Here is a 26,896-nt window from a genome sequence, read left to right on the forward strand (position 1 = left end):
TAAATCTCCCTCCGTACATTTCCAGAATCTCTCACCTCTCCAGTCCTATCATCTGTTATTCCCATAGATAATGATGTCATGTGACCTCATCCCAATCTCTCACCTCTCCAGTAATATAGAAGAGAATCTCTAGGGTGAGCTGGAAGATTCTCTCCACCCTCGTGTCTCTCTCCATTGTCTGATCCTGAATGAAAGATAAAATAAAAAGTGAAATCAACCTATGAAAACAATGAGAAGATCCGGATGATCAGTGGTTGATGTTGGGACCTTGTATGGATAAGAATATGAGGATGTCACATACAGGATACATTGCAGGGTCTTTAGATGAAAGAGACGGAATTTGTTTCTGGGGCAAAGAAGTTTTATCAAGTTAGATTTTTAGTCCCTGCCCACAGAATCCGGGATAATAATCTAATAGGAGGGAACATTCGGCAGCTCTTCCAGTATCTATCAGTATTTTTTTCCCAGGAATTTGTTTGGCTAAAGATATTAGATCTTTAAAGTGACCTTCATCCAGAACATTCCATAAGCCTTTACACAAAGCATCGAGAAGATGTAAAACATTATATGAAGAGCACATTGCACCGGGTGTATCCACGGCCTGCAGCACATTGCACCGGGTGTATCCACGGCCTGCAGCACATTGCACCGGGTGTATCCATCGCCTGCAGCACATTGCACCGGGTGTATCCATCGCCTGCAGCACATTGCACCGGGTGTATCCATCGCCTGCAGCACATTGCACCGGGTGTATCCATCACCTGCAGCACATTGCACCGAGTGTATCCATCGCCTGCAGCACATTGCACCGGGTGTACCCATCGCCTGCAGCGCATTGCACCGGGTGTACCCATCGCCTGCAGCGCATTGCACCGGGTGTACCCATCGCCTGCAGCGCATTGCACCGGGTGTATCCATCGCCTGCAGCACATTGCACCGGGTGTATCCATCGCCTGCAGCGCATTGTACCGGGTGTATCCATCACCTGCAGCACATTGCACCAGGTGTATCCATCGCCTGCAGCACATTGCACCAGGTGTATCCATCGCCTGCAGCGCATTGCACCGGGTGTATCCATCGCCTGCAGCACATTGCACCGGGTGTATCCATCACCTGCAGCACATTGTACCGGGTGTATCCATCGCCTGCAGCACATTGCACCGGGTGTACCCATCGCCTGCAGCACATTGCACCGGGTGTATCCATCGCCTGCAGCACATTGCACCGGTTGTATCCATCGCCTGCAGCGCATTGTACCGGGTGTATCCATCACCTGCAGCACATTGCACCAGGTGTATCCATCGCCTGCAGCACATTGCATTGGGTGTATCCATCGCCTGCAGCACATTGCTCTGGGTTTATCCATCGCCTGCAGCGCATTGTACCGGGTGTATCCATCACCTGCAGCACATTGCACCAGGTGTACCCATCGCCTGCAGCGCATTGCACCGGGTGTATCCATCGCCTGCAGCACATTGTACCGTGTGTATCCATCACCTGCAGCACATTGCACCAGGTGTATCCATCGCCTGCAGCGCATTGTACCGGGTGTATCCATCACCTGCAGCACATTGCACCAGGTGTATCTATCACCTGCAGCACATTGCACCGGGTGTATCCATCACCCGCAGCACATTGCACAGGGTGTATTTATCACCTGCAGCACATTGCACAGGGTGTATTTATCACCTGCAGCACATTGCACAGGGTGTATCCATCACCTGCAGCACATTGCACCAGGTATATCCATCACCTGCAGCACATTGCACCGGGTGTATCCATCACCTGCAGCACATTGCACCGGGTGTATCCATCACCTGCAGCACATTGCACAGTTTGTATATGTAGCACCCTCCACTTTGTATAGAATGTCAGGTCCTACAGCAGTGGCGATGTACTGTGTATGTAATTGTTATATGTTTAATAAAGAAGGGGGCGGCTACCAAGGTGAGAGCAGCACAAGAGGATTATGGGAAGAAGGAGGGAGGAGTTAGAAGTCAGTGAGTTGTTATGGAGACAGCGAGGTGGTCAGTGCTGAGGAGCTAAGGTGAGAGCAGCACAAGAGGATTATGGGAAGGAGGAGGGAGGAGTTAGAAGTCAGTGAGCTGTTATGGAGACAGCGAGGTGGTCAGTGCTGAGGAGGCAAGGTGAGAGCACAGCTAGCAGCGCTGTGAGGAGGTAGGTACCCGGGGGCCACTGTCCTTGCAGATCCAGTACAAGTGTGCGCCGCCATCACCACAAGGCAAGTGACCTCCTCCTCCATCCTGGGAGTCAGCCCTAGTGGGGGAGGAATACACATCAGGCTGACCCACAGCCCCGACTATTCCCTACAAGCCCTTTCCCCACTTTCCCAGTGAGCGCAATGGCAGCTCCTGGTGTCCCTGTCAGGAGAGAACCTCGGCCTAAGGGGAAGGGGTGCCACATAGCTATCGCCTGCAGCACATTGCGCCGGGGGCATCCAGCGCCTGCAGCACATTGCGCCGGGGGCATCCAGCGCCTGCAGCACATTGCGCCGGGGGCATCCAGCGCCTGCAGCACATTGCGCCGGGGGCATCCAGCGCCTGCAGCACATTGCGCCGGGGGCATCCAGCGCCTGCAGCACATTGCGCCGGGGGCATCCAGCGCCTGCAGCACATTGCGCCGGGGGCATCCAGCGCCTGCAGCACATTGCGCCGGGGGCATCCAGCGCCTGCAGCACATTGCGCCGGGGGCATCCAGCGCCTGCAGCACATTGCGCCGGGGGCATCCAGCGCCTGCAGCACATTGCGCCGGGGGCATCCAGCGCCTGCAGCACATTGCGCCGGGGGCATCCAGCGCCTGCAGCACATTGCGCCGGGGGCATCCAGCGCCTGCAGCACATTGCAGCGGGTGTCCCCTCTCCCATTCCTGTCAGCCTAGGGGGAAGGGGCGCCACATATCTATCGCCTGCAACACATTGCGCCAGGGGGCATCCAGCGCCTGCAGCACATTGCGCCGGGTGTCCCCTCTCCCATTCCTGTCAGCCTAAGGGGAAGGGGCGCCACATCTCTATCGCCTGCAGCACATTGCGCCGGGGGCATCCAGTGCCTGCAGCACATTGCGCCGGGGGCATTCAACGTCTGCAGCACATTGCACCGGGTGTCCCCTCTCCCATTCCTGTCGCCTCCTCCGCACTGGTCACATCTTCTGCTGTTGGAGTGACTCACAGCCCGGCCAATGAGGAACCACCAACCTCCTTATGTGACCCCCCCGGCCAGAAGGAAACCCCAAGCCAGAGAGATGGGAGTGACTACACACCTACCTCCACCTGCAGAGCTCCAGATATATGTGACAGGACCTGTGATGATATCATAGTCATGTGACCAGCCCCATGTGTGGGAGGAGTCAGGCTCTGGGCTTCTGGAGAAGCTATAGGACCTGTGATGATGTCATAGTCATGTGATAAGCCACATGTGTGGGAGGAGTCAGGCTCCAGGAAGTGTTGCCAGGGGCGGGGCCATGTGAGAAGTTGTGAACAGCGCTGAGACTTGTGTTGGTCTCTTCCTCTGTATGAAGCTTCTATCTATCACATATTATTACTCTGCCCAGTTCAGACCACCCCCTGCAGGAAGGGTTGTATGGTAATTTTATATTTACTATAACATGGAGACTCCTACTGAGAAAAATCCCTCCCGTTGTAGAAGAAACCACCAAGACAACAAAAAGAAAACAGCCAGAGATGAAACTGTAGGTCCCCATTTAGTCTCCAGAAGTCAAGAGTTCTCCTTAGGCACCTAATTGTTTGAACGAAGTCCAGGGAAGCCAGAAAGAGTAAAACTTCTCATAGGAATCTGAGGCAGTCAGGTCATCAATATCCATAAAGTCATTGACCTCCGAAGACCAAACCGATACTGTAAGAGCCACTGTCTGGACCCTGGTAGAGAGATGCACGAGCGAGAAGCCATAAGCAGAAATGTAGGAGAGAGTGTTTATACACCGGAGTGGAGATCTCACAATGCTGGCAAATGAACAAAACAAAACAATGTTACGCAGAATGGCGGCTCGGAAAAAGCGGCCCAGAAAGTGGACAATACTGTGCAAGACCGCAAAATATGAAATAACTCGCCCTCGTCAACTCAATACCTCAAAAAAATGTGGTCAACTGTAGGGAAAACAGCGGGTAAAAGAGTTGGAGGTTGATCACTGGATCTTACTAGGATATTATAGATCAGTGGTTCTGAGCCCAAGCATGGCCCTTCAAATGAGGCGGATACAGTCTCTCTGCCGCGGAGGGCAGGGTGCGGAGAAAGGTTCTTCGGGTGAGATCTCCACATGGTAAACACTGCCACCGCTGAGGGCTCAGCAAGATCAAAGAAGGGCTTCCTGAAGGAGTCAAACTGAATGTGGAAGATTGTAGATATCCCAGAGGACCACCAGTCATGTCCTTTGTGTCTGTAGTGAAATGAGGATGGCCCAACACTGGGTACATTGAGGAATAAGCAGGCAGTAGGGGTTCCCAGACCTGAAGAATACACAATATTGTCAGATGAAAACGCAACTACCCAAGGTGCAGCTGAAATTGGTACTGGGGAGAACTACTTAAAACTTACTTTTGCCATGGTGCCACATGTCCCGAACCCTCACCAGGTGAGCTGCTCTTTAGTGGGGCCTAAGATTAGGAATGGCTAAATCTCCTGTATCAATCAGGAACGGAGATCACTGCATTCAATACTCCTGAGGGACATTTTGAATATCTTGTGATACCACTTGTGTAGTGCAATGCTCTTACAGAACATTCACAATAACCTACACGTTGCAATGCCATCAAATTGAGGATGCCAGTTCATGGACATGTAAACATGGGAAGGGACATTAAATCTCTTTACAGGGGTTATCCATGATTAGCAATAAATTAGTGATGGCCTTGGGGGCGGGCTTTTTTTAAAAAAAAATTATTCCCCTCCTCCATCGCTGCTGATGTCCCACGCTGTGGAATGTCTGACCCTTACCCCTGTTTACAGGGGCACAGAAGCAATGCTCGTGGCCGGCAGAGGTGGTCAGCTGTTTGTTTACTGCGGCATGGATCAGAAGGACCGCCGCGCTGGACATCAGCAGCGACAGAGGAGGTGAGTGAACTTGTTTTTTTAAAAGCCCGCCCCAGTCCATCACCAATTTATTGCTAATCTCAGATAACACCTTTAACTGGCAGCTGTGCTTTGGCACATACACTTTCACCAGCCAAAATTGCCAGACATCACTTCTTGCCACTTGTTGCCTCCTACTCCACTTTCTCTTCATCCAGTCAATGGAGCAACTGTACCACCAGATTCAGCACTGCCATGAGGAAATGGCAGCGGGACGTTCTGAAACCCATCTGTCTGGATAAAAGATCACACCAGCCAAAGGAGGGGAAAAAACCAAACTATTTACAAAATAGGCTTTGTTCCACTGCCACTCAACCTTCAGCCCTGCCTCAAATGTAATGTAGCAATCAGCTGGAATTCCACTTGTGTTGGAAAGGGTGTGTGAGCAGAAGCAGGCAATAGTTGAGTTCCAATTCCAGAAAGCCCAGGAGATGCTAATTACTGACCATCAGGACTTCACACTAACCTGACCTGGGATTCATTTGGGTGCAATATCACAATGTGATGTATAGAAACAGTAAAGTGAGACACAAAGACTAATATAGAGACACACAAAATCATATAATGTAAAACGTGACAACTTATGGCTGGAGGGGTCCTGTACAGATGGGATCAATTAGAAATAAGTATTTTGGAATTAAATATTTTCAGATGATTGGTGACAGGTTCTCGGATTTTACAATTACTAAATATGTTAGTACTATAAATTTCTGTCCACTTTTCTTGTATTACATCATACTTTTCCAGGGTTCGTTTTTCGATTAAAATGATAACATCTGTGGCTTGAACGTTTCCCAGATTCAAAGTGTAAATTCCACTATACTACTGTGTGCGGACTTCTGATGGTTAACCAGATGAGGTTTCCGAGCAAAACTTCTCCCGCAATCTGAACATGAAAATGGCTTCTCCCCTGTGTGAACTAACAGATGTTGATGAAAATGGGTTTTCTGTGTAAAACATCTCCCACATTGTGAACATGAAAATGGCTTCTCCCCTGTGTGAATTATCACATGCTGGTCAAGATGTGATTTTCGAACAAAACTTTTCCCACAATCTGAACAAGTAAAGGGCTTCTCCCCTGTGTGACTTCTCTGATGTCTCACAAGATTCAATTTTGAAGCAAAGCATTTCCCACAATCTGAACATGAAAACGGCTTCTCCCCCGTGTGGCTTCTCTGATGTCTAACAAGGTGGGAATTCCGAGCAAAACATTTCCCACAATCTGAACATGAATATGGCTTCTCCCCTGTGTGAGTTCGCTGATGTTTAACAAGATGGATTTTTTGAGTAAAACGCTTCTCGCATTCTGTGCATGAATATGGCTTCTCCCCTGTGTGACTTCTTTGATGCCGAACAAGTTTTGTGATGTCTGTAAAACATTTCTCGCAATCTGAACATGAAAATGGATTTTCCCCTGTGTGACTTCTTTGATGTCTAACAAGATTTGATTTTTTGCTAAAACATTTACCACATTCAGGACATGAAAAAAGCTCTCCTGTGTGACTTCCCTGTTGCAGTACAAAAGCAGTTTTCCCACATGCTAAACAGGATAATTGCTTCTCTCCCATGTAACTTTGATGAAGATCTACTATAACATTAAAATTGTTCCCACTTTCTAAACACGACATTATGTTTGTATCCATTCCTGATGATTCAGTAGAAAGGAACCATTTAATAGGAGCAGATGACGGATCTTGTGTGTGAAGGTCTGAGGAGGCATCTGGGATATTGTCATGATCTTCAGATGTATCTGGTGTGATACAACCATCACCTGCTGTAACATGTGATGATATCAGATGTTCCTCTGAGCTCCTGGTGTTGTCAACTGCAGAGAATAAAACAAATTATAAAATATAACCTTATCATTGGTTGTGGTAAGAAAACTCTGAAGATGTATCACAGGACATTTGTGTGATATCAGCAATCCGGGTACATGCAGCATTTCTTGTCTGCCCATGGTGGCTATGACTTTCCTGCTTACCATAAGGTTCTGTATTATTACTGATGTAACATCTCAGCCTCCTCCTCCGAGGTCCTGGTGAGCAGTATTCCTGACCCTCATAGCTCCCACCTTCCAGCTTTTCTTAGTCTATGTCTCCATGTTCTGTATTGTGTTATCACTCGTCTCTGCTTTATCTAGTGGTTACTACTCACCTGGGCAGTTACCTGTAGGAATCTCCTCCTTACATCGCTCATCGCCCCTCACATATGTCTCTGGAGCAGGAATATTCTTCACATCTTCACCCTGATACACAAACTGAGAAACAAATATTGTAAGAAGTCACCAGACGATGGAGAAGTCACAGAGAAGGATTCTGCTGATAAAAAATAATAAGTAATTATCATGACAACCAAATATGACCTGACAGGAGGAGTTATCTGAGACGCATAACTGCAGGTCTCCACTATGTTGTTTCCTTACTTTAAAGAGGAATCTACATGTTTCTCATTTACAGAGTATTAAACTTTTTAAGAAAAGAAAACTGGATTCAAGCACCTAGAAAATATATGGACATGAAATTTACAATAAGACAAGATTATATGATTATAGTAAACCTCTACAAATGAGAGAAGATGTCATGAAGTCTTATCTCCATCTACCTGATGATCCTGTGGGACATATTTCTCCTCTGAACAATCCTGTGGTAGAAGAAGAGGACTGGGACATCTCTCCGGTGATGTTCTCTTACTGGATCTACCTGTAGGAAACACATCCAGAGACTGAATTCCTTCTTTCCATACAGATAATGAAAGGACGTGTGGATTTAGTCCTGTCTATTACCTGCTGATGTGAGGGGCTGGTGGTCCTCCATCATGACGTCCTTGTACACATCTTTGTGTCCTTCTAAATACTCCCACTCCTCCATGGAGAAATAGACAGCCACATCCTGACACCTTATAGGAACCTGACACACACAATGATCCCGTCATCACCCAGATCCCTTCATAGCGTTACTGTATAATGTCCCAGCATTCCCAGCAGTGTCACCTCTCCAGTCAGCAGCTCCATCATCTTGTGGGTGACTTCTAGGATCTTCTGCTCATTGATGTCATCATGTATCAGGGGGTGAGGTGGAGGAGCCGGGATTGGGCCCAGGGTTCTCTCCCGTCCTTCATACACAGGGGCCTGACAGCGCCCACTAGAGGTCTTCCTCACTACTGTGTAATCCTGGTTATGGAGAGACACATTGATAAATCTCCCTCCATACATTTCCAGAATCTCTCACCTCTCCAGTCCTATCATCTGTTATTCCCATAGATAATGATGTCATGTGACCTCATCACAATCTCTCACCTCTCCAGTAATATAGAAGAGAATCTCTAGGGTGAGCTGGAAGATTCTCTCCACCCTCGTGTCTCTCTCCATTGTCTGATCCTGAAATGAAAGATGAGACACAGTAAAAACTTATAAATTATCGTGTAAAAACTACATTTGTGATCCACTGACATTTCAGCACCACGCCGCATGCAAGGGCACTGTTTTATTATAGCGCAAGTCATTATTAGGAATCATTCCTGAATGGATACTTTATTTGTACACTACCTGGCCACTGCCATTAACCCATTCTAAATTATCCCATTTTGTCCCTCCTGCCTCCCTCTGCTACTATTGCCAGATCGGATATAGGACTCATTGGTCTATTAAGCCCCTGATGAGCCTATTATTATAGTCGAAACATGTCATGTAGAGCTTGACCAGGTTTGAGCAAGAAACCTCGGAACTTGTCGATCTCTTTTTGGGACCTACCATCTCAATCTGTCTAGGGATTTATCTAAGATACTTATGACACTAGTCTATTTTTCTTTGGAATACACCATTTCTATCTGTCCAACTGAAAAGATTAACACCAAATGTTTTAACCTGAAGAGTACTGTCCTAAGCGCAAGGCATATATTACTAAGGCATACACAACAGTTTCTTTCATCGATTATGGACCGGTATGTGGTCCTTTTCATTTAATTCTGAAAAGTACTTTGAGGTGTAGAGACGTTTTAGCTTGCTTCTCTCTGACAAGCATATAATTTATCTTTGCTGGTTGGCATTTTTAAGTGCTCCATATGGAGTTATCGCTATTACTCTTTAATGCATATTTTAATCTTTGTAGTTTTATTAAAAGTAAAGTTTTAAGTATGTCATCCACCATTTGTACTTTAATGTTTATTGACTTTGGCGGATCTAGGTAGGGAGTTTACACTACCCTCCTAGTGTATTGTTGTTTATTAAAAAAATACAATCATTGAAATCAATACATGAAAACACTGAGAAGATACTGATGATCAGTGGTAGGTGGTGGCTTTTGTATGAATTCTAATATGAGTTTCTCTATGACGGAGATTAGATCAGTGTAAAATTTTGACATCTAGAAGAAAACTTCATTTATTTAGTGCTAAGGTCCAATTCATACAGAAATATTCAGGTTTAAAAACATGACCCATACGTGACATTTCCCGGTACTTAGCTGATCTCCCTACCTTGCCATTTTTAAGCATTTATACAGTTTTTATAACATCTGGGGTATGGATAATTTTATATCTTAGTATTTGTTGTGAGATTATTGCAATTTCATTTTCATTCCTGCAACCCCCTCTTGGGTCGCAGACGCACCTGTGTGCCCTCAGCACTGTGACAGGCTCAATCACCTTTCCGTGATCCGGTGCACGTGCGTTGGCTTCTCGAGTTTTAAAGGGCCAGGGTGCGATTAATTGTAATAAGTAGCCAGCCTCTCCCTTTTTTGCCCCGTCGGATCATTGTGCCTCATGCTTTAGTGAAAAGCATGTTCCTATGCTCTGTGATTGTTTGGTGAATTCCCGTTGTGACCCCGGTTCCGTCTCGGACTACGCTCCTCTGCTGCCTGCCCTGACCTTCCGCTATGGAGTCTATGAACCGGGTACCACTTAGACTCCTCTCCCAACTGTCGGCTTACATCATTGTCCGCAGTGGTACATGGGGTCCACTACTAGCCTCCTTTCCCAGAAGGCACTGGCATGGGCTACTCCTCTCTGGGACAGGAAAGACCCGGTCACAGCTAATATCGGCTCCTTCTTCTCTGAGTTCCAAGTTGGGTCTGTCTTTGAGGAACCTGCCCGACGTCTTCTGCTGGGAGCGCACTGCGTCAAGGGGACTTATTTGTTAGTGACTATGCGTTTCAGTTCCGTACCCTAGCTACTGAGCTAGCATGGAATGAAGCAGCCTTGGCCGCAACCGTTAAACCTTTTTTGCTGGACAGATTAAAGACGCATTGTCTGCTCGCGACCTGTCGTCTACTCTGAGTGGTCTCATTTCTCTCAGCACTCAGATTGATATCCAGTTTACTGAGCGCTTTGAGGAGCAGCGTCTGGAACAAGTGCAAGTCAGGACCCGACCTCTGTCCCGTCTGGCCACTGTCTTCCAAAGACCATGTAATCCACCTTCCGTGTCAGCTGAAGAGGAACTGATGCAGGTGGATAGAGCTCGTCTGGCTACCCAAGAGCGTTCCCAAAGTAGGCAGGAGTATCTGTCTCTATTGTGCCAGCCCAGAACACTTTCTCCAGACTTGTCCAGTTCGTCCTCAGCATCTGGAAAAGGCACGCACCTAGGTGAGAAAAAAGCTTCTCCATGCCTGAATGTTCCAATTCTATTCAGTTTTCGAACTAGTGGTCCAGTTCAATCCTCAGCCTTCCTGGACTCCGGCTCTACGGGGAGCTTCCTCGATGCCCTGGTCTCTTAACATTGTTTTTTCGTGGTTTGTCTAGAGAAGCCGCTGGTCATTTCTTCAGTCAGTGGGTAGGTCATCTTTGACTAGGTCCAGTATTGCAGAGAGCTCCTATGTTTGCAAGTTGGGGGCCTTGCTTAAAGAGAGACTGTCGTTCTATGTCCTTCTCGATCTACTTCTCCAGTTCTACTTGGTCTCCCATGGTTGCAACGACATGCTCCTCAGCTGAACTGGCGCACTGGTGAGGTTCTTCACTGGGGTCCGGAGTAGCAGTCACACTGTTTGGTGGTACCTTGTCCTGTGTCAACTGTGTCTTCTACAATTTCCTCAAAGCCTCTGGTGGGTCTTCCCACTCCATACATGGCTGAAGTCTTCTCGGAAAAGCAAGCGAAGACCGGTTGCTGGGCCCAGCAACTTGCTTAGGAGGTTCATACACAAATCCTCTTCTCTTGCCAGTGCAGGGTTCTTCTTTGTGGCCAATAAGGATGGGTCACTCTGTCCATGCATAGACTATCGCAGCCTTAACAAAATTACCATGAAGAACCAATATCCATTGCCGTTGATCACGGAACTTTTCAAGCACCTATGTGAAGCCAAGGTTTTTACCAAACTAGAGCTTCAATACTCATGATGAACACTTCGAGTATCTTGTCATACTCTCATGTGGACAATGTAGCGCACCAGCTGCATTATCAAACCTCATTTTACGCAATCTGTCTATGGACCCCTCTTGTTTCATCTCATAGCATTCCCCCATAATCATGCTATCCATCTTTCTCTTCCATGACTGGACTTGGGCTCTAGCGTATTTTTCCAATTGTACAGTATGACCTTCCTTGCCCTTCATGGAATAAAGTATCATTTCGGCTGACCCCTTCACCCCAATCCTAGTGCCCAGAATACAGATCTTAAAATAATTTGGTATGGTGCAATGAAATGAATGTTGTAAGCATTCAATTACTCCCTCCCAGTATCGGGTCAATTTTGGACATCTCCAGATTATACGGATTAGACCAGCGTCCACCAGATTGCATCTGGGACACTTCTCCTCTTTCTTCATTTTACAGAACTTATTTAACACTCTAGGGATATAGAACACTCTGTGGAGCAAAAAGATTTGGGATACTACATGAGAGAAATTACTTGTTGTTTGTTTGATCATTTTTAATGCATCCATCCATTCATCCAAAGATAGATCTACTACTTCCCTCTTCCATTTTTTATAACAGTATAATGCTGGGGAAGACTTTTCGTTACATAAAGCCTTATATATTTTTGCCATTAGTGCCTTTGGTCCCAACTTGGAACTAAGAGTATAATGCTGGGGAAGACTTTTCGTTACATAAAGCCTTATATATTTTTGCCATTAGTGCCTTTGGTCCCAACTTGGAACTAAGAGTTTTTAGGAGAGGATGCTGCTCTTCCCAATGCTCACCACTAGCTACGATAGATCCAAAAGCATATCTCAATTCAGCATATAATAGCCAAAGTTTACTACTTCATTCAAAATTCACTGACCAGTGAGGTCCAATCCCCATCTCCCCATAAAAGTGTTACGTGTAAAAAAAATTTGCCACTCCAATTCGATTTTTACCTTATCCTACACCCATTGCATCTATTTAAATAAAGTAAAATTAATTTTAAATTCCTCCCTAACCATTGACTGCCTGAAAAATTGAACACTTAAAATTACGATAGTTTATTTAACATCTTAAAAAATAAGGCCCCTCTTCAGCCACGAAAATCATCATTCAGGCAATTCAGTGTGTGCCGGGGAATCGGGAAACTAGCTGTGTGTGCCGGGGAATCGGGAAACTAGCATTTTCCCTAACCATTACCTTTGACTCGCGCAAACTCCATACCCCAAGCCCTTTCAAAAAATTATCTTTCCCCCAATGTGTAATAAATATTCTCTATATTACAATCCATTATATTTAGCAGTTGTGATGCCAGGAAATATTTCCTATGATCAGGGAGGCCTAGACCCCCTTCTTCCACCGGTGCATACAATTTCTTTAAACTTATCTGTGCCGTTTTTCCTCCCCATACTTATTCTCTTATTATAACATCTAGTAATTTAAAGCAACCTTTGGGTATTATCACTGGACAATTTTGAAAAAGAAAAAGAATTTGTGGCAAAAATATCATTTTACATAATACTACTCTTGCGGCTACGGACAAATTTAATTTCTTCCAGATATCAACTTTTTATCTCAACATACGTAGTAAAAGTATTACATTCAAAGCTACATAATCCTGCGGATCTTTACTAATACGGACACCCAAATATTTCATAACTGACACACTGGAGCTAGCCAAGAGCCTGAACCTCCTCCGACAATGGAATCAATGGGTCAAAAGAAGATTTACTCCAGTTAATTTTTATGCTGGACATACTGCCATGTTGTTCTATCATATCAATTATTGCCTGGATCATATTCCCTGAGTTGTCTAGATAAAACAGCATCTCATCTTCATAAAGTTCCAATCTATCTTTTCTGACCCCCCTAATAAAGCCACTCAACAAACTACTATCTCTCACTGCTCTTTGCAGTTCTTCAATGGCCTCGCCCAGTGGGACTTCATGCTATTCAGAGATTCCCGAGTTTCGCTAATTATTACTGGTAGTTCATACAGCACTTCTCTTCCCTCGTATCTCCAATTATGGCGCTAACCAAGAAGTACACCAATCGAAAACTCTGCCTCCGGCGGTTGAAGCTTTCTCTAAGCTGAAGTTTGCCTTTTGCCTCTGCTCCAGTTCTCACACGGCCTGATATGGAGAAGCCATTCCAGCTGGAGGTTGATGCCTCCTCATTGGGTGCTCACTGAGAAAGGGCCCAAAGGCCGAAATTTCACCTGTGGGTTCTTTTCTAAGGCTTTCTCCTATGCAGAGAGGAGTTACTCCATAGAAGACCGAGAAGTACTGGTCACAAAACTTGCACTAGAAGAGTGGTGGTATCTTCTGCAGGGGGCTTACTATCCAGTCTGCATACATACAGATCACAATAACCTTATTTATCTCCAGACTGCTCAGCGCCTCAATCCACGACAAGCTCGCTGGTCACTCTTCTTTTCCCACTTCAATTTCTTGATCCACTTCCGTCCGGAAGAAAAGACCGCCAAGGCTGATGCCCTCTCTCGTGCCTCTAATGTTATTGGGGAAGAACCAGCTCCTTGGCATGTCATTTCTCCTGAGCGACTGATCGTTGCCGCTCCAGTGAACCTTCGGCAGCTTCCTCCTGGCAAGACATACATCTGACCTGCTCTTCATAAGAGGATACTGACTTGGGGACATTGCTCTCATGTGGCTGGACACCCTGGGATGCAACGCTCTGTAGCCCTCATTTCCCGTTTCTACTGGTGGCCAGATCTGGTCAAGGATGTACAGGGTTTTTTGGGCTTCTGCACATCCTGTGCCCAAAACAAGCCATCTCATCTTAAACCAGATGGTCTTCTTTTGCCGTTACCGATACCCAGCTGCCCGTGGACTCACATGGCTATGGACTTTATCACAGATCTTCCATCTTCCTCAGATAACACCATCATGTGGTGGCTGAGTTTTCCTACAATTTCTTGGACTCTGAATCTGCCGGCTCTATCGTCTATAGACAACACCCTTGTCCACCTCTTCCTTTGTCAGTCCCATCTGATGTTCCTGTCGTGGAAGAGATTGTCCAAGATCTCAAGTCTATCTGGAAGCAGACTTTACTCTTCTTGCTACAGGCTTCTGCTCGAACCAAGGCCGACAAAAGACACAGGTCTTTTCCGTTCTTTTTTCCGGATGACAAGGAGTGGTTGTGCTCCTTGTACGTTTGGCTGAAGGTCCCCAGCTACAAACTTAGGCCACATTTTACTGGGTCCTTTCCAGGTGCTGAAGTGCATCAATCCTGTGGCCTATAAGCTGTGCCTTCTTTCCACTATGCACATCCCACTCATCTTGAACTGCTTCTCCCAGCAAGTTCTCCTCCTGCTCCCATAGCCGTTTCCACCAACGTATTTGAGGTCAGAGACATGAAGATGGTGAGAGGGAAGCAGTTCGACCTTGTTCACAGGAAGGGGTTTGGGCCTGATGAATTGTCTTGGGAGCCTGAGGACAATATCTTGGACCGTGACCTCCTGCAAAGGTAACTTCAGACCAAGAGGAGGGGGTGATCGAAGGGGTGGGGGGTGGGGTACCGTCACAGGTGCTCTTGCGACCCAATTCTTGGTCTTTGCCTTGACCTTCCGCTACGTCCCTGTCTCATGCTGCCTGTCGTTTCTGCTCCACGACTCAGTACTTCACCTTGGCGACCACTGTGGATAAAGTCACGCCTGTGGAGCAACCTTGTGGTGCCACCGCAACAAGTCCAACCTGCTTTGCAGCTCGCTCTGGTGAAAAATGGGTGCCACTTAGACTCCGCTCCCTGGTGTCAGCTTCCGTCATCCTCTGCGGTGGTAAGAGAGGGTCCACTACCACTGATCTTGACAGCCATTATATTTCTTTTCACCAGCTTAAATTATTCTTGTCCTCGAAACCGACCAATTTTCTGACTTATATTCTATCTCCCGATTCTTTACCAAATGCTATAGAACAGTAATTGTGGGTGCAGGTGTCAGGGAGGGGACATGGAATTATTTCTTTTCCCCAAGGATAAGAAAATTTGATGTTTCCAACATACAGGATCCATTTATAATTAGATGTCCAGAATGCAGCAGGGTCTTTAGATGAAGGCAAGACAGAATTTGATCCCCAGTTAAAGGGGTACGAAGACAAGATTCTTAAATATGCTTAGGATAACTAAATAGTTTTCGAATTCACTGTCATTTACAAAAATACAGCATTTCACAGATGTAATTCCAGCCTGTCTCTATCAGTCCTGGTGTATACAATTTTAAATGCCTGAGATCAAACTCATAAGATCATTCTCATGAGAATCTTCTCCTGTCTGACACTGCAGTGTCTCGGCAGGTAAATTTCGGTAAGTTCTTTGAAACTGTGTGCAGATATCCCTCCAGAAGGATATAATGGCCCATATGTATGCCTTTATATTAAGTATGAAGAGTCACTCCATGAAGAACCCTATATAATGGTGCAGGTTTTATGGTGGTTACACATCACACAGACATCTATACAGAGAAATGCAAGAACAATATGTGGCCCAACACCTGCAGCACATCATTGGTCTACATTGTATCGTGTTACGGGGCAGATGTCACGTGTCCCCTCTCCCATTCCTGTCCCCTTCTCCGCACTGTACATGGTCTCATACAGAGCTCACATCTTCTGCTGGTGGAGTGACACACAGCCTGGCCAATGAGCGAGGAGGAAACCAGGAACCACCAACCTCCTATGTGACCCCCGGCCAGGAGGAAACCTCAAGGCTGAGAGATGGAAGTGAGAGGTCACTGATAAATTTCCCCGGTAACCCTGACAGACAACACCGGTGACTACACACCTACCTCCACCTGCAGAGCTGTGCTCCAGATATTTGTGACAGGACCTGTGATGATGTCATAGTCATGTGACCAGCCCCATGTGTGGGAGGAGTCAGACTCTGGGCTGCTGGAGAAGCTATAGGACCTGTGATGACGTAATGACCATGTGATTAGTCACATGTGTGGGAGAAGTCCGGCACCAGGAAGTATTGTTAGGGGTAGGGGTCATGTGAGGAGAAGTTGTGACCAGCGCTGAGACTTGTGTTGGTCTCTTCCTCTGTATGAAGCCTCTCGGGATATAATGGACACCGAAAGAACCTAGAAGACGCATTTTAATCTCTTATTACTCTGCTCGGTTGTGTATTGTGATCATATCCTTATGTATTTGCCTGATTTGATGATACAGAAAAGATGTGACACCTCTTAAGGCTGAACCCCTGCAGAAAGAGTGTACAGTAACTGTATAATAAGTATTACCCGGCGCCTCCAACTGAGACCCCTTTCACACAAGAATCACGGAGTTTCCTCAGAGTGTGATCAGGGTTTGGTGACTGAAAAATTTGTTTTTTCATCAAAATTCAGTTTTCAGTTAGAGTATTCTCTGTAACTGTAAGTTACAGTATTCTCAGTGTGTCAGTATTTCACGTACCTGTTGGATTGGTTTTACTGCTTTTCTGAAAAGTTTTATATGGTAATGGATTAGTAAAAAACACATTTGATAGCATTTCTGCTGAATCTCCATATATAAAAGAATTTCCCTCAAAACCCTTTGCATACACTGGCAAAGTTTCAATTATGTCACGGGTGTTCCCGCGACCCATATCGCTGGTCGCGGGCTCACCCTTTCCCCTCTGCTCCCGCTGGCATGTCGCTCGTGCATCTAACCTGTCCTGGCTCCATTTAAAGGGCGCCATTAATTGCCTCTGGCCATTTTCAGAATTCCATATAAGCCTGCCTCTTCCTGCACACCCTGCCGGATCTTCGTGCCTTAGAGAAAGCTGTGTCTGATGCCTTGTGCTGTTTCTGAGATTTCTCGTTGTGACCCTGGTTCCATTCCCTTCTATGCTCCTCTGCTGCCTGCCCTGACCTGTTACTACGTCCATGATTCTGACTCTCTGCCCCTCTTAACCTCCTGCCTGTCCCCGACTACGAGATTGCCTGCCGCTCCAGTACCTTGACCTTGGCTGCCACTGCGGACATGTCGCGCCTGTGGAATGACCTAGTGGTACCATGCCGCAGCAAGTCCAACCCGCTTTGTGGCGGGCTCTGGTGAAAAAGGGGTACCACTTAGACTCCGGTCCCAGGTGTCGGCTTGTGTTATCATGCACGATGGTTCAGAGGATCTACTACCTCTGAGCCTGACAAATGCAAGTCCTAAACGTGAAGAACACACTTTGACTTAAGAGTTAATGCCAAAGTGAGATACTAAATGTCTGGGTCCCTTTGAGTCTCTGAAGTCAGGAGAACTATGTAAGCAACAGATTCTCTGAATGAAGACCAGATCGAGCAAAACTTTTAATAGAAATCAGAGGCAGTCAGTTCCTCTATATGCAGGATATTGTTGACCTTCACGAGCGAGCAGGGATAAACAGAAAACGTAGGAGAGTACATGTTTACACTGGGGGGAAATCTCACAATGTTGAAGATGGAGCAAATCCGGAAGAAGTGGAGTGAAGTCTACCATCTGCAGCATGGAGTTTGAACAGTATCTCAGAATGAAAACAATCCTGGAGAATACCAGAAAATACGAACGATCCTGCTCTCCTAGAGGCCACATCTTCTAGAATTTGCATCAGTTTTAATGGGGTTGGAAAATGGTACCAGCAATATTAATATGCAGTTGCACCCTTGGAAGCGAGGGCTGATGGCAGCATGTGAGCAAAGTGAGAATCTATTTCCTCTGTTCCAGAGAGAAGGTTATTTGTAGATCAGATTCCCAATGAAGGTTGATCACAGGGTCTGAGTAGAATATTAAAGATTATAGAATATTATAGATCAGGGATAGAGAGTGGTGCAGGGGTTCTGAGCCCAAGTGTAGCCCTTCAAATGAGAGATTTGCAAACACAACCACCACTGAGCTCATTTAAGAGCTTTCAGGAAGAGTCTAAGCAGATTTGGGAGACTCTAGATATACCAAAGCACCGCCAGTCGTGTATGTTAGCGTCTTACATGTAAGGAGCAAAGCGCAGATGGCCCAACACTGGGTACTTTGAGGAATTAGCAAGGAGTAGGGGATCCCTGACGAGTACACCATATTGTCAGATGAAAACAAAACTGAACTAGAAATGCTTTCTTTAATTAGGGGGCAGCCAAATTAGTACTGAGGATTACTATTGGTCAAGCGGCACTAAAGGCTTTGATTTGGCATGGTGACACCTGCACACAACCCTCACCAGGCAAGCTGTTTTAGCAGGACCAAATGTCAAAAAGGGCTAAATCTCTTTTATCTTTAGGTATGTAGAGAATGTAAAACCTGCAATAGATAGAGGATGTGTGGCAGGATGTCCATCTCAAAAATAATTGATTATGGGTATAAACATGTTGTTCCTCTCACTGCGTAAAAAAATCTAAGGGAAAACGTACTTAAAATAATAACATAAAAATAAATACATTTAATAAAATAAGAATTTTGAAAACAAAGTTAAGGGTCCAGGGTAAGGAGATGGATGTGGCCACAGCAAAGGAAGAAGAAAAACGACAGTAGGTGGGGACAAGGAGTTCCTCTAGGAAGTTCACCGGTTCCCTTCCTAAACGAAGGTAATTTTCCTGTTCCTCAATGAACTTGTGCAATTGCTCAAGACATGCAGTACCTACTACTAACTAATTGTTCTTATTCCCTCCCCTTATGTGCAATCATAGCGTCTCCACATTCTCATTTTGCTCTACAATGTTATCACGCCAGACAGGAATGAGGTCCAATTTTAAACAGATAAAATATTGTAACCATCTATATTAGTAGTAAATTGGTAGCAATTAATGCAACACAAATACAATAATATAATAATTACCATATGTGCAATAATAATTATTACAATAATACAGTCCTCAAAAGCAAATGGGGCTAATTCCTTTTCCCAACGATACTACTCTTGCACTTTTTTAGCACAGTTCCAGTTCCCGCTCCACTTTGTATCTTCACTTACAGGATTGGGTGGGGGTAAATTTTCTATACGTAAATTGGGGGAACTGTATATAAGAAAGATATAGATGTGGAGAATATTAGATTGCAGTTTCAGTTCACAAAATGGACTTTGACTGGAGCTCCCAATGTTTCCAATAAGTCTGTTTTCAGTAATCCTTGAAATGTAGGTCACACACAGCCTGGAAGAAGCTGACAACGGCAAAACCCAGGGTCGGGCGAGCGAGTGAGCTGGCGTCCCGTTTGTATACTATTTTATGCACATTTTTAACTTACTCTTGTGAGTAGAACTTTTAAGAATAAATTTCGAGATTTTATGAACATTATCTACACTACACTACTACTACACTATTTGGTGCTTTCATTTTTTCATAGTTTTTCTCTACCATATTGGGTGGATTTAAAAGAAAAAAATCGCACCACAAAGATGTTCTGAACAGTGACCTACACCTCGTTGGAAAAAGATCCTTCCATTGGTTGAATAGAAGTGAAGATTTACTGAAGGATTACTGAAAACAGACTTATTGGAAACATTGGGAGCTCCAGTCAGAGTTTTTTAACTCCTTGTTTGCTGTTTAATGTGGGACTTGTTTGGATCGGTCTCGGACCGTGGTGTAGCTCTTGTGGTTTGAAAGTGTGCCGCACTATACATTTTGTTTTCACAAAATGGACTTGCCTACATTCTTCATGAAGACCATAACATCTGGTCTGAGCAGCGGCGCCCCTGTGTGAAAATTTGTCACCATCAGTAGTCTTCCAATGACCTCTCATCAAATTTCCAGGAATTTGCGACTTTCCCCACTGACACAACCTCAATGCCACTTTTTTTTTTTCAATTACGGGAAGCAGAGAGGGCCGGGGACAACCCAGTCCATCGGATTTATTATAGCCTGCACCGGTATATAACAAAAGGTTATAGCCGAAATCTATGCCCGCCCTGTGATTCATTTGGGACGCAATATCACAATTTAATATAAAGAAACAGTACCTGATAGACACAAAGAACATAGAATAGAGATGCACAATATATTAGAATGTAGCACATAACAAACTAATGGCTGGAGTGTTCCTATACAGATGGGCTCATATACAAATATGTAAAATGGAATCACAAGTCTGCAGACAATTATTAAAGATCTTAGTTCTATACGTTATCATCTACTTTTCTTGTATTGCATCATTCTTGGGTACTGGGTTAGTTCTTTTAATTAGGTAAAATTTTCTGTGGCTTCACCATTTCCCTAAATCAACATGTTAATTCAACCATACTACAGTGTGAGGACCTCTGATGGTTAACAAGATCTGCCTTCCGAGTAAAACATTTCCCACAATCTGAACATGAAAATGGCTTCTCCCCGGTATGAATTATCAGATGTTGATCAAGATGTGATTTCCGAACAAAACATTTCCCACAATCTAAACAAGTAAAGGGCTTCTCCCCCGTGTGACTTCTCTGATGTCTCACAAGATGTGAACTCCGAGCAAAACATTTCCCACAATCCGAACATGAAAATGGCTTCTCCCCTGTGTGACTTCTCTGATGTCGATGAAGATGTGGTTTCTGGGTAAAACATTTACCACATTCTGAACATATAAATGGAGTTTCCCCTGTTTGGCTTCTTTGATTTCTTAAAACATCAGACTTTTGGTTAAAACTGTTCTCACTTTCTAAACATGAAAACTGTGGCTCCCTTGTGTGAGTTCTTTGATGTCTTACAAGATTGTCATTGGAAGTAAAACATCTCCCACATTCTAAACACGAATATGGCTTCTCCCCTGTGTGAATTCGTTGATGTTTAACAAGATGAATTTTTTGAGCAAAACATTTCTCACATTCCGTGCATGAAAATGGCTTTTCTCCTGTGTGAGTTCTTTGATGTCTAACAAGTTTTGTGATGTCCGTAAAACATTTCCCACATTCTGAACATGAAAAGGGTTTCTCCCCTGTGTGAAGACTTTGATGCTTTAAAAGTTCTGATTTTTGGTTAAAACATTTACCACATTCTGGGCATGAAAATTGCTTCTCCCCTGTTTGACTTTGCTGAACATCAGCTATAACATTAAAATGTTTCCAACTTTCTAAATATGAATCGATGTAAACCGTTCCTGGTGATTCAGTATCAACGACCCATTTAATCGGATCAGATGACAGATCTTGGGTGTGAAGGTCTGAGGATGCATCTGGGATATCATCATGATCTTCAGATGTATCTGGTGTGATACAACCATCACCTGCTGTAACATGTGATGATATCAGATGTTCCTCTGAGCTCCTGGTGTTGTCATCTGCAAATAATAAAATAAAGCCCTGGTGAGCAGTATTCCTGACCCTCATAGCTCCCACCTTCCAGCTTTTCTTAGTCTATGTCTCCATGTTCTGTATTGTGTTATCACTCGTCTCTGCTTTATCTAGTGGTTACTACTCACCTGGGCAGTTACCTGTAGGAATCTCCTCCTTACATCGCTCATCGCCCCTCACATATGTCTCTGGAGCAGTAATATTCTTCAAATATTGTAAGAAGTCACCAGACGATGGAGAAGTCACAGAGGAGGATTTAGATGATAACGAAAAAAAAAAATCAGTAATTATCATAAAGACCAAAAATGACCTGATAGGAGGATTTATCTGAGACGCACAATTGCAGGTCTTCACCATAAATCCCCCATGTTGTTTTCTTACGGAAAGAACAATCTCCAGCTTTCTCATTAACATAGAATTTAACATTTATCTGTTCCAGAAAAGATAAACCGAAGTCACTTACAGACTATATGGACATGGAACTATAAAGTTCCATTTTATGCCGTTTTAGTGACTATAATAAACTTTCACATAACAAAGAATATTGTTCTACCTGATGATCCTGTGGGACATATTTCTCCTCTGAACAATCCTGTGGTAGAAGAAGAGGACTGGGACATCTCTCCGGTGATGTTCTCTTACTGGATCTACCTGTAGGAAACACATCCAGAGACTGAATTCCTTCTTTCCATACAGATAATGAAAGGACGTGTGGATTTAGTCCTGTCTATTACCTGCTGATGTGAGGGGCTGGTGGTCCTCCATCATGACGTCCTTGTACACATCTTTGTGTCCTTCTAAATACTCCCACTCCTCCATGGAGAAATAGACAGCCACATCCTGACATCTTATAGGAACCTGACACACACAATGATCCCGTCATCACCCAGATCCCTCCATAACGTTACTGTATAATGTCCCAGCATTCCCAGCAGTGTCACCTCTCCAGTCAGCAGCTCCATCATCTTGTGGGTGACTTCTAGGATCTTCTGCTCATTGATGTCATCATGTATCAGGGGGTGAGGTGGAGGAGCCGGGATTGGGCTCAGGGTTCTCCCCCGTCCTTCATACACAGGGGCCTGACAGCGCCCACTAGAGGTCTTCTTCACTACTGTGTAATCCTGGTTATGGAGAGACACATTGATAAATCTCCCTCCATACATTCCCAGAATCTCTCACCTCTCCAGTCCTATCATCTGTTATTCCCATAGATAATGATGTCATGTGACCTCATCACAATCTCTCACCTCTCCAGTAATATAGAAGAGAATCTCTAGGGTGAGCTGGAAGATTCTCTCCACCCTCGTGTCTCTGTCCATCGTCTGATCCTGAATAGAAAGAAGATAAGATAAAGTAACATCATGTAGAGAAATGCAGTTCCTGTAATGACTAGAAGTACAATGAGGAGATGCCGGTGACTCGGTGGTGGATGTCGTGTGGTTGGGATAATAATGGATTATATAGGAGTTTCTCTATGATGATATCAGTCTATTATTAGGCTGTAACTTTCCTATAACCATCTGCAGCACATTGCAGTCTGCACTGGTCGCGGCTTCATACAGATCTTCCTTCACCCCCCACATCCCTCCTCTGTATAGTGAGCGGATACTCAGGGATGGATGAGATTCTGCTGGAAAATACCAGAGAGATGGGAGTAAGGGGTCACTGATAAATGTCCCCCGGTAATCCTGACAGACACCGGTGACTACACACCTGCCTCCTACTGCAGACCGGTGCAACATGTATAGGGGAGAGGACCTGTAATGATGTCATAGTCATGTGATCAGCCCAGTGTGTGGGAGGAGTGAGGCTCCAGGAAGCGTTGCTTGGGCCGGGGTCATGTGAGGAGAAGTTGTATTCTCTTATTACTCTGCTCGTTGTTTATCGTGATGATATCCTTATGTATTTGCCTGATTTGATGATACAGCAGAGATGTGACACCTCCTCAGGCCGCCCCCTGCAGGAAGGGTTTATGGTAACTATAGATTCACTATGACGCAGAAACTGCAACTGGGGCAAATCCTTCCCGTCGAAGAGGAAACCACCAGGACACTTAGGCTCCTTTCACATGAGCATTGCAGAGCTTCATCTGAGTTAGATCAGGGTTTCATCAGTGGGAAACTGAAACTGACATTGTGCATCAGAGTTCAATCAGTTTTCAGTCAGAGTTTGTTCGGTGTGGCTGTATTACATGCACGTGGTGGAATGGTTTTACTGCTTTTTTAAAAATAAAACTGATGACTTTAGTAGTAATACATAATGAGAGCCAGCGTGCTTAAGTTGGTGGCCCTCATAGTTATTATCTCTAGCTTCATGACCAAGGAGAAAATCTGACTGGTGGTGGTGATTAATCTTAGAGGCAGAAGACACGAGAGGTAATTTAGTGTCAATATTGAGCAAAGAATATTTGCTCTAAGAATATTGTAGGTAAGAATGAGATATGAGGTTCTCTCATTCTGGGGAATTCGGTGAAGACTCATAACTTTGTTAAGTCTTCACCGAAGTCTGATGGTGGTCTTTTACTACTGAAGTACCTGGAATACAGAGGCCTCATATCTGTTCTCAAAAGGAGGGATTGATAGGGATAGATTCCTACAAGGAAGTTTTGAAAGAACTTTGGTCTGTCATATAATTATATAAATGCTGAAAACTGGAACATAAGATTATTATCAATGTTTGATGAAAATAACATTAGTATCAGCACTTGGTACCTAATTATATAATCAAGTAGTTTTTCCTTGGTCAATATCACGTGGCTATTATTACATTTATCTTTATTTTTTATTTTTTTGTAACCTAAAAACCAATCCATCGTCTTATGTCATTATGACCTGATGATTAGGGGTGTAACTTAAGGGGTTGCAGACGGTGCGGTCCCAAGCGGGCCCAAGAGGTTTAGGGGGCCCATAAAGTGTCACTTTCCCATATGATAAGACTAGTACTATATACCATACATTATAGTCAGGGGCCTTGTACAGACTGTGCACTGGGGCCCATCAGCTTCAAGTTATACCACTGCTGATGATTAATAATCAGTTACTTCATAGCTCAATTAAACGATTTTGAAGTGGTGTAAAGAGCACCTGCCCTGCTGCATAGGTATAAAATATGCCTTAATTCGAATAAACTTGGGCTACTTTGAAAACCAACTTTGTGTCTCTGTGTTGCTCCCGAGCTCAGCTTCTCTTAAATTTGGCTCCTTTTCAATATACTCACTGGTCCTCGTTGAAGACAGCCCTAAAACTAACAATGTGAAAGATCAATGCCCACCCTTGGTAGCACCGTGATGTGGCAGTCGGCAGGGGTAGATTAGGACTGCTATAGACCCAAGGCTATATGAATATTTTAACTCTTACATATAATACTAGAATCAAGCTTCTTGGGGAATGGAGGATGCGTCCATTCTCCCTGCTTTTTTTCTGCAGTTTGTGAACTTTTAGAGGACCTTCAAAGGTCCTGAAATGGCTCATGTGTATATGGAACAGGAAAAGTCATATAAGTATTTCATGGGTGAAGATCCTTCTACATATAAAATTTGGTGGGTGGTTTGGATGGCCATGATCCCCTAGAAGGCTTGGAACCTGGGCTACTGCCCAAGACGCCTACACTGCTGTATGTGGATGCGAAGGTTTTGGCTATAGCTCAGCTGGTTCTGGATTGATGTGAAATATGTTGCAACACATGAGCTATATCAATTCCCTGCTGATAATTACACTGTATGCCATGAGAGAGCCTAGAGCATTCAAAAGTGTAGACTGGATTGTACCTTACTCGCTGGAATGATATCAGGATTATGCTTTTAATATGTGATAAGCCTCTCCCTCTCATCTCCTCCTGGGGGTGGGGGGGGACGCCATGGAGGTGCAGTACCTGGTGCTAGGTCCTCTCCTCTCCTGGCCTCGATTGGTTCCCCTTCCTGGCGGCGACATGGAGAGGCATGTGGTGTTAATCCTGCGATCCCTTTGTGATTTACGGTGGCACCACGTGTTCTGACTCCCGATGGTGGAACGCGCACAGGCCACGTTGACGACTTCCGGAAATGACGTCACCATTCATCCATTGGCGTTCGGGGTAAAGCTGGGGTAAAGCTGGGTAAAATTCTGCTAGAGTGTCTCCTTCTACTAAAGACTGTCAGAGGATATCAAATTTATTTGTGTCGCACGGCGCAGGTCAGTGTGTTGTTTCTGTCGCATCCTATCCTGTACGCATTACCGCTTGTACCTCACCCTCCTCCCTTGTCTCCAGGTCAGTACTGAAGGCAAAAATGGACCAAACTCCCCTTCCTCAGACTTCTGTAAGTTTGTTGGGGTTTTGGGGAGGCATGGGGTTATTGTATACAGTCCCCTTCTTTTATAGCTCTCACTCTTAGGAGGAAAAGGAGAAGAAGAAAAGGAAAAAGGATAGAAAGGAGGACAAGTCTAACCCTAAGACTCCTCAGACTAGAAGATGCAACATGTGTTCCAATAAGTTACCTGAAACGTATAAAAAACCAGTATGCAAAAACTTCTTGGATCAAATTGTCCACACAGAGAAAACATCCTTCATGGATGAACTAAGGTCCATGCTCCAGTCTGAAGTCAAAAATACGGTTGCATCCCTCTTTCCAGAAGGCCCTCCTCCTAAAAGGTTCAAAAGCCCTCAACCTATTCAGATGTTAGACTCAGATCAGGAGGCTGCCTCTTGTTCCTACCAAGGAGAGGAGGAGGAAGATGAAATCAGGAAATGAAGTTGGAATCCAGATTCCTATTTTCCTCAGACAACCTGGACGCTCTACTCAAGGAAGTAAGAGAGACCCTGAATATTCAAGAGTCAGTAGAGACAATGTCAGTAAAAGATGAGTTCTTCGGATCTCTAAAAGCCAAGAAAAAGCGAGTTTTTCCAGGAAGACATTATTCATGAAGAATGGAAGGATCCAGAAAAAAAGACTCTCGGGACCTAGAGAATTTAAAAACAGACTTGTTTTTGAGGAAGACAAATCCAAAATCTGGGACTCCATACCGAAGGTCGATGTTCAGGTCACCAAAGTGAAAAAAAATGACCTTCCATTCGAAGATGCAACTAAGCTAAAGGACCCTATGGAGCGAAAGTCAGTGTCCTAAAAAAGACATGGGAGTCGGCCATGTTGAATCTGAAGGCGAATGTCGCAACCACCTCAGTTGCCAGAACTATGATCTGCTGGCTTAATGGGTTGGAGAATCTAATTATTATTAAAGAAAAACTCCTAGAAAGTCTTCCCCTCCTGAAATCT

The 26,896-nt window shown here is 44.8% G+C and overlaps 2 protein-coding genes across 2 annotated transcripts in view; both read right to left on the reverse strand.

Annotated features, from left to right (window-relative positions):
* LOC140066020 (uncharacterized) overlaps positions 1 to 7,683 on the reverse strand; it is a 17,550-nt gene extending 9,867 nt beyond the window's left edge. The window contains exons 1-2 of the mRNA XM_072113583.1: positions 7,665 to 7,683; positions 5,912 to 6,927 (exon numbers count right to left, since the gene is read on the reverse strand). Coding sequence (XP_071969684.1) covers positions 5,912 to 6,927; positions 7,665 to 7,683 — 1,035 coding nt within the window. The remainder of the gene's footprint in view (positions 1 to 5,911; positions 6,928 to 7,664) is intronic.
* Positions 7,684 to 19,254: 11,571 nt separating this feature from the next.
* The window catches only part of LOC140066021 (uncharacterized), a gene marked incomplete at its 5' end in the record, with an annotated part of 94,756 nt that continues 87,114 nt past the window's right edge, over positions 19,255 to 26,896 (reverse strand). Inside the window, 2 exons of the mRNA XM_072113584.1 lie at positions 19,255 to 21,630; positions 21,959 to 22,078. Of these exons, the coding sequence (XP_071969685.1) occupies positions 20,596 to 21,630; positions 21,959 to 22,078 (1,155 nt within the window). The remainder of the gene's footprint in view (positions 21,631 to 21,958; positions 22,079 to 26,896) is intronic.

The sequence above is a fragment of the Engystomops pustulosus genome, chromosome 6, assembly GCF_040894005.1.
Source record: "Engystomops pustulosus chromosome 6, aEngPut4.maternal, whole genome shotgun sequence".
In the NCBI taxonomy this organism is placed as follows: domain Eukaryota; kingdom Metazoa; phylum Chordata; class Amphibia; order Anura; family Leptodactylidae; genus Engystomops; species Engystomops pustulosus.